Below are 11,218 nucleotides of genomic sequence, written 5' to 3' on the forward strand. Positions count from 1 at the left end.
TGGAGTAGGGATTGTTATGAGTCGTCAGTTTATAGATAATGTAGTTGAGGTCCGTAGGAAGGGTGATAGAATTTTACTTATTAAATTAGTATTAGGTACGAATATTATTAATATTATTAGTGTTTATGCACCTCAAGTAGGTTTAGATGATTCCATTAAGCATCAATTTTGGGAAGATTTAGATGGAGTAGTACAAGAGACATCTTATGGAGAAAAGCTTTTCATCGGCGGTGACCTTAATGGACATGTAGGCATTAGTAGGGATGGATTTGAGAATATCCATGGAGGCTATGGTATAGGAGAAAGAAATGAAAGTGGAGAAAGGATTTTAGATTTTTGTTTGTCCTATGATATGATCTTAGCAAACACTTGGTTTAGGAAGAGGGAGTCTCACCTAGTAACATTTAAAAGTGGGGTTAATACGAGTCAGATAGATTTTTTCCTACTTAGAAAGAGAGATAGGGGTTGTTGCATCGATTGTAAGGTTATACCAGGAGAAAGTGTAGCTACACAACATAGAGTCTTAATTTTAGATCTTAGAATTAGACAATGCCGCAAAAGGGATAGACATAGGATAGATCCTAGAATTAAGTGGTGGGCACTGAAAGGAGCTAAACAAGGAATGTTTGTAGAGCAGGTAGTTAAGGAAGTTGATTGGTGTCTCGAGGAGGATTCAGAATCAATGTGGAATAAGATAGCGGGTGGTATGAGAAAAGTAGCTAAGGAGGTATTGGGTGAGTCTAAAGGCGGTGCACCACTAGGTAAGGATACATCATGGTGGAACGAGGATGTCAAATTAGCTATTAAGGTTAAAAGAGAGTGTTATAGAAATCTAAGTAAGAGTCGTGATAATGAGAATTTGGAGAAGTATATGATAGCAAAGAAGGAAGCTAAAAAAGTTGTTCGAAACGCGAGGGCTAAGGTATATAAGGAGGTTTATGACAAGTTGGATACCAAAGAAGGCGAGAAGGATATTTATAGGCTTGCAAAGATGAGAGATAGGAAATCGAAGGATTTGAGTATGGTTAGATGTATCAAAGATGAAACGCAAAGGGTTTTAGTCAAAGATGAGGAGATTAAGGAGAGATGGAAAGATTATTTTGATAAGCTATTTAATGATAGTCATGCTCAAGATCTTGGAGACTTCTCCATTCCTTTTCATGAGATAAATCGTGACTTCATGCGCAAGATTCAAAAGAAAGAAATTGTAGAGGCTTTGAAGAAAATGAAATCAAGAAGGGCAGTTGGCCCAGATGGTATACCTATCGAGGCTTGGAAATGCTTGGGAGAGAAAGGTTTAGAATGGTTGACAAATCTTTTTAACTTGATTTGGCGAACAAATAAGATGCCTAATGAGTGGAGGAAGAGTACTTTGGTGCCTTTATATAAGAATAAGGGTGATATACAAGATTGCACAAACTATCGTGGTATAAAACTCATGAGTCATACTATGAAACTTTGGGAGAGGGTGATTGAGTCTAGGTTGAGGAAGGTTGTCATGATATCGGAGAATCAATTTGGTTTTATGCCTGGAAGATCAACTATGGAAGCTATACATCTTCTTAGACAACTTATTGAAAGATATAGAGAGAGGAACAAAGATTTGCATATGGTTTTTATTGATTTAGAGAAGGCATACGATAGAGTACCTAGGGACGTTCTCTGGTGGACAATGATGAAGAAAGGTGTTTCTCTTAAGTACTTTAGTATAATTAAAGATATGTATGAAGGAGTAGTAACCAATGTCCGCACTTGTGGAGGGGTGACAACCAATTTCCCGATAACGGTTGGGTTACATCAAGGATCTGCTTTAAGCCCTTTCCTATTTGCAATAGTGATGGATGAGCTTACGAGATCAATTCAAGAAAATGTACCGTGGTGTATGTTGTTTGCTGATGATATTGTTTTGATTGATGAGTCTAGAGCTGGGGTTAATGCTAAGTTAGAATTATGGAGACAAACATTGGAAGCTAGAGGTTTTAAGTTGAGTAAGAGTAAGACTGAATATATGGAATGTCGGTTTAGTAAGCAACGAAGTAGTGATGGGAGTGTAGTGAAGCTTGGTGAGCAAGATATACCGGTGAATGATTATTTCAAATATTTGGGATCCATCATTCAAAAGTATGGAGAAATTGATGGAGATGTAAATCATAGGATAAAGGTTGGGTGGATGAAATGGAAAAGTGCTACTGGAGTGCTGTGCGATCGTAGAATGCCATTGCGGTTGAAGGGAAAGTTTTATAGGACGACTATTAGACCCGCTTTACTATATGGTACGGAATGTTGGGCTGCCAAGAGACATCATATTCAAAAAATGAGTGTAGCTGTGATGCGGATGCTTAGATGGATGTGTGGAAATACAATAAAAGATAAGATTCGGAACGAAGAGATACGTAAGAAGGTAGGTGTTGCACCCATTGAAAATAAGATGCGAGAGAATCGTTTACGGTGGTTTGGACATATTCGGCGAAGGCCTAATGATGCTCCAGTTAGAAGGTTGGAGAAATGGGAAAATATATTAGTTAAAAGAGGTCGGGGTAGGCCTAGGAAGACTTGGATGGAGATGATAGGAAAGGATATGAATGCTTTGAACCTCACCGAGGACATGGCGTTGGATAGAAATGATTGGAGGAAAAGGATTCATGTGGAAGACCCAAAATGAATTTCTTTTTTGGTTCATATCGCTGACCCCAATTGTTTTGGGATGAAGGCGTAGTTGTTGTTGTTGTTGTTGCAAAACCTTGGGCACCTGCCTATTTTGACCAACAGCTTGAGTTGAGGTGCTCTTTTGATTGCCCAAATATTCCAACTTCTCCCCATTTTTCTAAGATTTCATTATATTTTATTTAAAGTTTGAAAGAATCTCCTCCAGCCATCCTGTCCATGTCCTAGTTGAATTCAACATGACATGTATGCCCCTTCTTATTTAAATTGAAAATTTTGATCACCAAGGTTTAGAACTCATAATGCATGTTAATATTGTTCCTAATGAGCTAGCTCAGTTTAATGAGCTAACAAACTAGGCTTGGTCAAATCTAAGCTTTGGTATAGGCTTTAGAATTGATTCTGGCAGCCTACTCGGGCGCGTCTCCCAAACATCCCGTATTCGAATTCTGATACGGCAGGTTCAGGTGCAATCACATTGCACAAATGCAATATGCCACTACACCTGATCATCAAGTCTATGAAGTAAATGTACTAAAAAAGAGTCTTAGTGATAAGGTTCAATTGAGTATGTAATTGGGCAATAGATTGAGCCTTAATTAAAGCTCAAGGTGCATAACTGGTCCATGACAAGCAGTTCACAATAAAGATTGACTGATTGTGCCAGCATGGTGCTCATGCATATCTTTGATGGACTTATACCTTGAAAAAGGATGCTTTGGACCTATAACCACAGAAGTGTTTCATGTAGAAACATACTTGGAAAGAAAAAGAAAAGGCTATAACTGCAATATCTACATTATAACAATCACCTTCCATAATATTAAAAAGTTAATTTTCACACATATATTTCTCTTTTGACCCAAATTATGGGACATAATGGATATTCTTCACATAAGCAAAGGATACAGAAGACTTCTACCCGGTTGCCATTAATTTAACAATGTTGATCACCAGCCACAGCGTGCTCAAGGTTGCCAAAGCAAACAAAATTATTACTTAATAATTGATTGACTAAAACTTATCATCTCAGAAGACACAAATTGATATCCAAAGGTACGAAACAGGGGTAAAAACAGGACGGCATCACGGATTTCAGTAAAGTTAAAAGCATGGCTCTAGGCTCTAGCTGTCTCTACTTGAAATTAATATATCTAGGGTACTGATCTGTGGTTATCATTAGCAAATAAATGTCAATATACCCGTAACAGTACGAAGCAAAACCCAGACAAATGGGCCCATAATGGAAATGCATATCTTCACATTGGAACTTTACCATCTTTATTAAAAACATGCTAGCCAAATTTTCTTCAGCATCTATCTCTATATATATATATGAGAGAGAGAGACCCAGAGAGGAATGGCTGTAGTACAATTGGGACAGGAAATACCTTTTCAAAGACTGAAGACTGTCATTGACTTCTCTAACAGGGAAGAAAACGTGACAGAGGCACCAAGGCACCCAAATTTTTTTATTTAAAAATGCTACTTAAAATCTGAAAAAAAAAACAAAGTAGCGGTGTTGTCAAGTCAATGAGTGTGATTTTTTTTTAAAGTTTTTGTGTATGATTTTTAACCAATGGGGTAAATTTAAAAGGCTAATGTGTGTGTGTGGGGGGGCGGGGGGTGTTGTCTTTGGAAGGGTAGGAGCAGGGCATGTATAGATTGACCGTGGGACTGTAAATGCTGGGGGATTGTGGGGTGTTTTATTAAATTGCAGAATGGGGTTGGTGGTGGTCTGACTGAAGAGCAATCACAAGTAGAAAAACCCGGAAGAAAAAGGGTTCCCCCCCCCTCTTCCTTTCATTTTCTTCAGGGTTTTCTTCACGATATCCCACTTTTTTTAAGGTTAATGATTTGGGGTTTGGTTCTTTTTATGAATCGAGAGATCTCCCCAATTGGGTACGTGTGGTTTTTGGGTTTCGATCTTCCCCATATCGGGTTCCTGCATTCCTGAGGTGTTTGGTGGGTGAGAGTTTGGGGTTGGGTTTTCTTGAAAGATTAGGTTTCGTTTTTGTGGGTAGTTTGTATTCTTAAAATTGGAACGGTCTAGCTTTTGCTTCTGGTGGAACACCTGCATCCCCTTTGATCTTTTGGTGGATTGAATCTAGGGTTTGAACGTGTAAAAAGTGGATGGAATCTCTTTCCCTCCTCTCTCTTTCTATCCCTCAGTTTTTTGTTGTTCATATGATTACAAAGCAAGGGATTTGAACGCTTGATATTTTGGTTTTGAATTTTCTGTCACCTTTGTGTTTTTGAATGGGCTGACTATTTGATTTGGGTATCTCGGTTGTGCATTTTCTGAGGGTAGCATTTATGCATCTCCCACTATGGAAGTCCATATCTCACTGTGCTGCCCTTATCCTGGACAAGAAGAGCAGGAAGAAAGATGGATCTGGTTTGACAGAGGAAGGGAAGAGGAGGCCCTCAATCCTGAGGCAGTTGCAAGAGAGCAAGCTCAGGGAGGCTCTGGAGGAGGCATCTGAAGATGGGTCACTGGCCAAGTCCCAGGATATTGATTCTGAGGGCTTTGTCAATGACCAGGAGGGAAGCTTTGGCAGGTCGAGGTCACTGGCCAGGCTCCACGCCCAGAGGGATTTCCTTAGGGCAACTGCCCTTGCTGCTGACAGGATATATGTCAGTGAGGCGTCCATCCCTGATCTCAATCAGGCCTTCAACAAGTTCCTCACTATGTACCCAAAGTTCCAAACCTCAGAAAAGATTGACCATCTTAGATCTGATGAGTATGGGCATCTCTTAGAGATGGCTGCCAAGGTATGTTTGGATTACTGTGGTTTTGGGCTTTTCTCTTACATCCAACAGTTGCAGTTTTGGGAGTCTTGTGCATTTAGTTTGTCTGAGATTACTGCCAATCTCAGTAACCATGCACTCTATGGTGGTGCTGAGATGGGTACCTGTGAACATGATATAAAGATTAGGATCATGGACTACCTGAACATACCTGAGAATGAGTATGGCTTGGTCTTTACTGTTAGTAGGGGATCAGCTTTTAAGTTGCTAGCAGAGTCTTACCCATTCCAATCAAACAAAAAACTCCTCACCATGTTTGATTATGAGAGTCAGTCTGTGAATTGGATGGCTCAGAGTGCGAGAGAGAAGGGCGCGAAAGTTTACAGTGCTTGGTTCAAATGGCCGACCCTGAGACTCTGTTCTTCAGAGCTTAGGAAGCAAATTTCTGCTGGTAAGAAAAAGAGAAAGAAGGATTCGGCTGTCGGGCTGTTTGTGTTTCCTGTGCAGTCGAGAGTCACTGGTGCTAAGTACTCATATCAATGGATGGCGTTGGCACAGCAGAACAATTGGCATGTTCTGCTCGACGCTGGATCTCTGGGTCCCAAAGACATGGATTCGCTAGGTCTGTCGCTTTTCCGCCCGGATTTTATTATCACTTCATTTTACCGGGTGTTTGGATCAGATCCCACAGGTTTTGGATGCCTCCTCATTAAAAAATCAGTCATGGGCACCTTGCAGAATCAGTACGGAACCACGGGGAGTGGGATGGTGAGGATCATCCCTGTTTATCCACAATATCTGAGTGATTCAATGGATGGTTTGGATGGAACAGAAGACGACAATATCGAAGGAAATGAAGAAGTAACATCTGAAAATGTTGAAGGAATGCACTTGCCTGCATTTTCAGGCGCATTCACGTCTGCACAGGTTAGAGACACTTTTGAGCCGGAGATGGAACATGATAACAGCTCTGACAGGGATGGGGCGAGTACCATCTTTGAAGAGACAGAAGAGAGTGCTTCGATTGGAGAGGTTATGAAGAGCCCTGTATTCAGCGAGGACGAGTCCTCAGACAACTCTTTTTGGATTGATCTGGGTCAGAGTCCATTGGGATCAGATAACTCTGGACAGTTGAACAGATCAAAATTGGGATCACCATTACCTCCCTCGTGGTTTTCCAGCAGAAAAAATCATAAATACCTTTCTCCAAATCAGAATTCGAAGGTATCCAAGAGCCCTCTGTATGATAACTGGCACTTGGACCCAAGATCACATAATGTACTTTCATTCGATGCAGCAGTCCTATCAGTTTCCCAAGAATTGGACTGTGTAAAGGAGGTTCCTGAAGAGGAGCAATCTACAGAGGTGGATGCCGTGGCAGAAGATGGCCTAAAAGCTTCTGAGTCGGATGCCCATGGTGCTCATACTGAGGTGTCTTTCTCTGAGGATCACGATCGTGTTAAAGTGATACATGAAGACATTGAAGAGGAGCAAGATGGTGCAGAAACAAGTATTTCATCAAATGAAATCACAGAGGAAGTGACCTGCAATAGAGATGGATTGGTCCATTCAGCCAAGTGGTCAGCATGTGATAATGACAATAATGACCATGACAATAGTTCGGCTATTGAGATATGTCTGGAAGGGGTGGAGGCTAAAGAAAGTGCTATAAGGAGGGAAACAGAAGGAGGGTTTAGATTGTTAGACCGGAGAGAAGGGAGCAGGTTTGCTGGGGGTAGATTTTTTGGTGTGGAAGAGACAGAAAGAGTGGTCAGCATGGGAAGGAGGGTTTCCTTTACCATGGAAGATAACCATAAGGAGCGTTTGAGCCACTCGGAAGGCGGGGAGGTATCTGCAACCACAATAGGTGATGATGATGCTATCAGTGATGGAGAAGCACATGAGTGGGCCCGAAGAGAACCAGAGATTATATGCAAGCATCTTGATCATATTAACATGTTGGGTCTGAACAAAACTACTCTTAGATTACGTTATCTGATCAATTGGCTTGTGACCTCATTGCTGCAACTGCGATTGCAAGGTTCAGATGGTGGAACTGAAGCGCCATTAGTTCATATTTATGGACCCAAGATCAAGTATGAAAGGGGTGCAGCTGTGGCATTTAATATAAGTGACAGAAGCAGAAATATAATCAATCCAGAAGTTGTTCAAAAGCTGGCAGAGAAAAATGGTATATCCCTTGGTATCGGATTCCTTAGTCATATTCAGATTACGGAGAACCAGAAACAGCTTCATCGGGAGCTTCATGCTGAGAACATTTCCTTTTGCAGGCCTATTTCAAATGACCGTCATGACATGAAAAAACCCATGGTCAGAGTGGAGGTTGTTACCGCCTCCCTTGGCTTCTTGACAAATTTTGAAGATGTATATAAAATGTGGGCATTTGTATCCAAGTTTCTTAATCCATCTTTTGTTGTAACTGATGGATTATCTACCATCCCCGAGTCTGGAGAAAGCTGAAGTGTTTTATCATGATTTGTGTGCTTTCTTCATGCTTAAAGGGCTTTCTAGGTTCTTTGCTTCCACACACATGTAAGCATCTGGACACCCTCAATGACCACATTGTTTTTTTTTGGAGTGATTGGCCGTGTGATTCAGAGGCAACAGAGATGAAGTGGCTTTGCTGTTGGTTATGTTCTTTTGCATCTTCATGGGAATGAAATTCCTCAAGGCAGTGGTGCTCGAGTTGACTAATCAAGGAATGAGTGGTGCATGATTTGTTGGTTGTGGGTAAATTTATTTATTCTTGTTGTTTTTATATATTCTCTTTTTTGGTTCATGTAGATTTCATGTTAGAAACATGTATCACTCGGTACACCATTGGGATCCCTGCTGTCTAATATGGTTTGTATAAGCAAAATTTAGTGGATGAACAAAGGAATGTTCTCTTATAAAAAAACCCGAGTTAGTTTCTATTGGTTATTCTTAAACAACTGGTGTTTCTATGTTCCATCAGGAAGCAGCGCTCTTAATCTAAATAGCAGTTGAAACTTTCCATCTATCTCTCTTTTTTATTCAACTATAGTTCCTATTTCCAATCCATTATAAACAATATTATGGGCTGATTGCTAGATAATGATGTATGCCCAACTCATCGCTATTCTGAATGAAATGCTTATGTAATTTATACCTGGTGTTCCTTTGTTCTCATGGCAGGTAGCTCTAGTAATCTGCATGTCAAATTGACACTTGCGGTTTATTTTCCTTGGACCATAATCCTGTTTCCATTCAGTAACCTTCATAAACAATGATAAGAGCTGATCAGTATTGTATTCTTAGCAATGTGAAAATCATCTATGGTATCACTTGTCTGAGGCTAATTTGAATCATAGTCACAAATATCGGTATTGGCTATATCTCGGCGAGGCTATTTCTCGCGATATTATCGGTTTGATGATAAATCTTGGGAAAATCTCTGGACTTAAAAAATAAAAAACAAACAAAAAAATGTAAGAAAATTTCATGTTTAGACAAAAAAAATACATAAATAATAAAAGAAACAAGTAAAATATGTAAAAGAAAGAAGAAAAACTTATTTGAAATGTAAAAAATAAATAAAAAGTAAAACTAATTGATAATATCGCTATAATATCAGGATAATATCACGATATATATATATATATATATATATATATATATATATATATATATATACATTCCTGATATTTTGAAAATATTGCGATATTTTACCTTTAAAATCATTTTTTCATCATATTGCTATAATACCGCAATATTTTCGAAATATCGCCGATAACTGTAACTATGATTTGAATGCAATTTGGCATAGTGAGTTTTTATAGAGCGCTGTTGTGAACTTTACTACACGATGTCACTGTTCTTCCTGCAAAAACTAGAATGTACTGTTCTGCAGTACATCTGATTGTTTCTGTCTCTAATCAGAGGGAAGTCTGAAATGTAATCCATTCTTCACTCAGCAATATCCATCTGGCAAAGAAGGCTTAGTGATCTTTGTGTTAAAACATTTAAAGCCTAACTATATTCTTGGTTCTGTAGGAACTGGATCAGGGCAGTAAGCAAAAGGTAAGAGTAGAGTGATGAATTTGTCTATCTGACTTTTCTCTTTTTCAGGCAGCTCCAAGTTGAAGAAGTTGCAATTTTGTGTCTGGTGGCTGGTAATGATAGTTCCTTGTTCATTTGTTTTTCATCAATTAGTAGTAAGAAATGAAACAGTATGTTGGATTCTGTTAAAAAAATGACTGCATGAAATCACTTTAATATGATTTTCTTTATCTGCTCGTGAGGCCTTTCTTTACTTGTGTCCCTCTATTAGGTACTAGCTTTTGTCTTTCCTATTATCCTAGAATTTGTTGGTATTTTGAAGGGTGAAGTGACTTCATTGTTAAGGAATCATGCTCACAAGTACAACTTTGTGATGAAAGGGAGGCTTCAGGCAGCTCCAAGTTGAGGAAGTTACAACCTGGGGTGGGGATTTTGACTTCGCTATATTGTTGCTCATTGAATTATTTTTAACTTGATGACTGGCACTTTTTCTACGATTAACCATGTCATTTGTAATCCTATATTTCTACTATGTATATATACATATATGATTATATACATATATACAATACAACTTAACACTCTCCTTCCTAACTTACAGTGTGATCATCGAAAGTTTGTCAAGAAGTGAAACCAAGAAGATGAAATCGCTTTTGTGAAGAAGTCAGCTAGTTGGAATTTTGATGCTACATAGGGCAAGATAATAGTCTTCTTAAGATATTTTTTCCTAACATAGTGGCAATCCATCTCGATGTGCTTGGTACATTCTTGAAATGTATGATTGCCGGCTATATAAATGACACTTTTATTGTCATAACACAACCTTGAAGGTGATTTCATTTGCATATGCATCCCCATGTCCTCCATTAATCTTATCAATCACCCGATTTTAGATGTCGTGGTAGCCATGGCGCAATACCCAACTTTCGTTGACGATAGAGACACCTTCTGTTGTTTCTTGCATTTTTATGATACTAGTGAATCACCTGTAAACACACAAAAATTGGTAGGTGAACGTTTATCATTAGGGTCTCATCCCCAGTCAAAATCAGTATATACAATTTGTTGAGAATAGGTGGTTTTTAGGTTAAGTTGTTCTTTATTAGAGGTTTCTGAAATATTATTTTCATAAGGACTTAGATGTAATTTCTCTGTTTTGCCTCTCTCTATTTAATATAGAGCGAAGCCCTAATGATGAATTAAGTTTTTCTGTTTTCATGTTCAGCCGTCTCTCTCTCTCTCTCTCTCTCTCTCTCTCTCTAGGGTTCGGTTCATCTTCTACATGGTATCAGAGCTCAGTCGATCGTGGGAACGTGATCGACTGTGACGTGGGAGCGTGATCGAGATATCGACTGTGACGTGGGAGCGTGATCGTGTTTTACCAGAACACAGTCGATCGTGGAGGTTTTTCATGATCGTGATCAAACTTCGATCACGCTGAGTAATGTTTCTAATCAGGTCAGTAATTTAAAATTTTTTCCTGGGCATGCTGCTGGTCGTGGATGCCTGCTGTGGGTGTCGTATCTCCTCGTCCTTCTTTTTGTTTTCTCTCCTTGTGACTACCTACGCTGTTGGGAGTTTGATTGCGGTTCAGATTTTAGGAGAAAATCTAAATCAGTTCTCCTCATCTGGATTTCCTGTTGCGACCTGGTGGTGCCGAGTCTTGTTGCTGCTATGACGAGTTTTGTTTTTGGTTCGTGAGTTGTCGAAGGGTATTCCTGATGGTTGGAAGTAACAATTTTTTTTTTCTGTTGTCGTGAGT

The 11,218-nt window shown here is 39.3% G+C and overlaps 1 protein-coding gene across 1 annotated transcript; it reads left to right on the forward strand.

Moving 5' to 3' along the window:
• Nucleotides 1–4,394: 4,394 nt before the first annotated feature.
• Nucleotides 4,395–7,936, forward strand: LOC149835115 (uncharacterized). The gene has a single exon (XM_090010411.1). The coding sequence runs from the start codon at nt 4,981–4,983 to the stop codon at nt 7,894–7,896; it is 2,916 nt and encodes a 971-aa protein (XP_089866537.1). The 5' UTR covers nt 4,395–4,980; the 3' UTR covers nt 7,897–7,936.
• Nucleotides 7,937–11,218: the final 3,282 nt, after the last annotated feature.

Source organism: Nuphar pumila, chromosome 6, assembly GCF_984573655.1.
Source record: "Nuphar pumila chromosome 6, dmNupPumi1.hap1.1, whole genome shotgun sequence".
Classification (NCBI taxonomy): domain Eukaryota; kingdom Viridiplantae; phylum Streptophyta; class Magnoliopsida; order Nymphaeales; family Nymphaeaceae; genus Nuphar; species Nuphar pumila.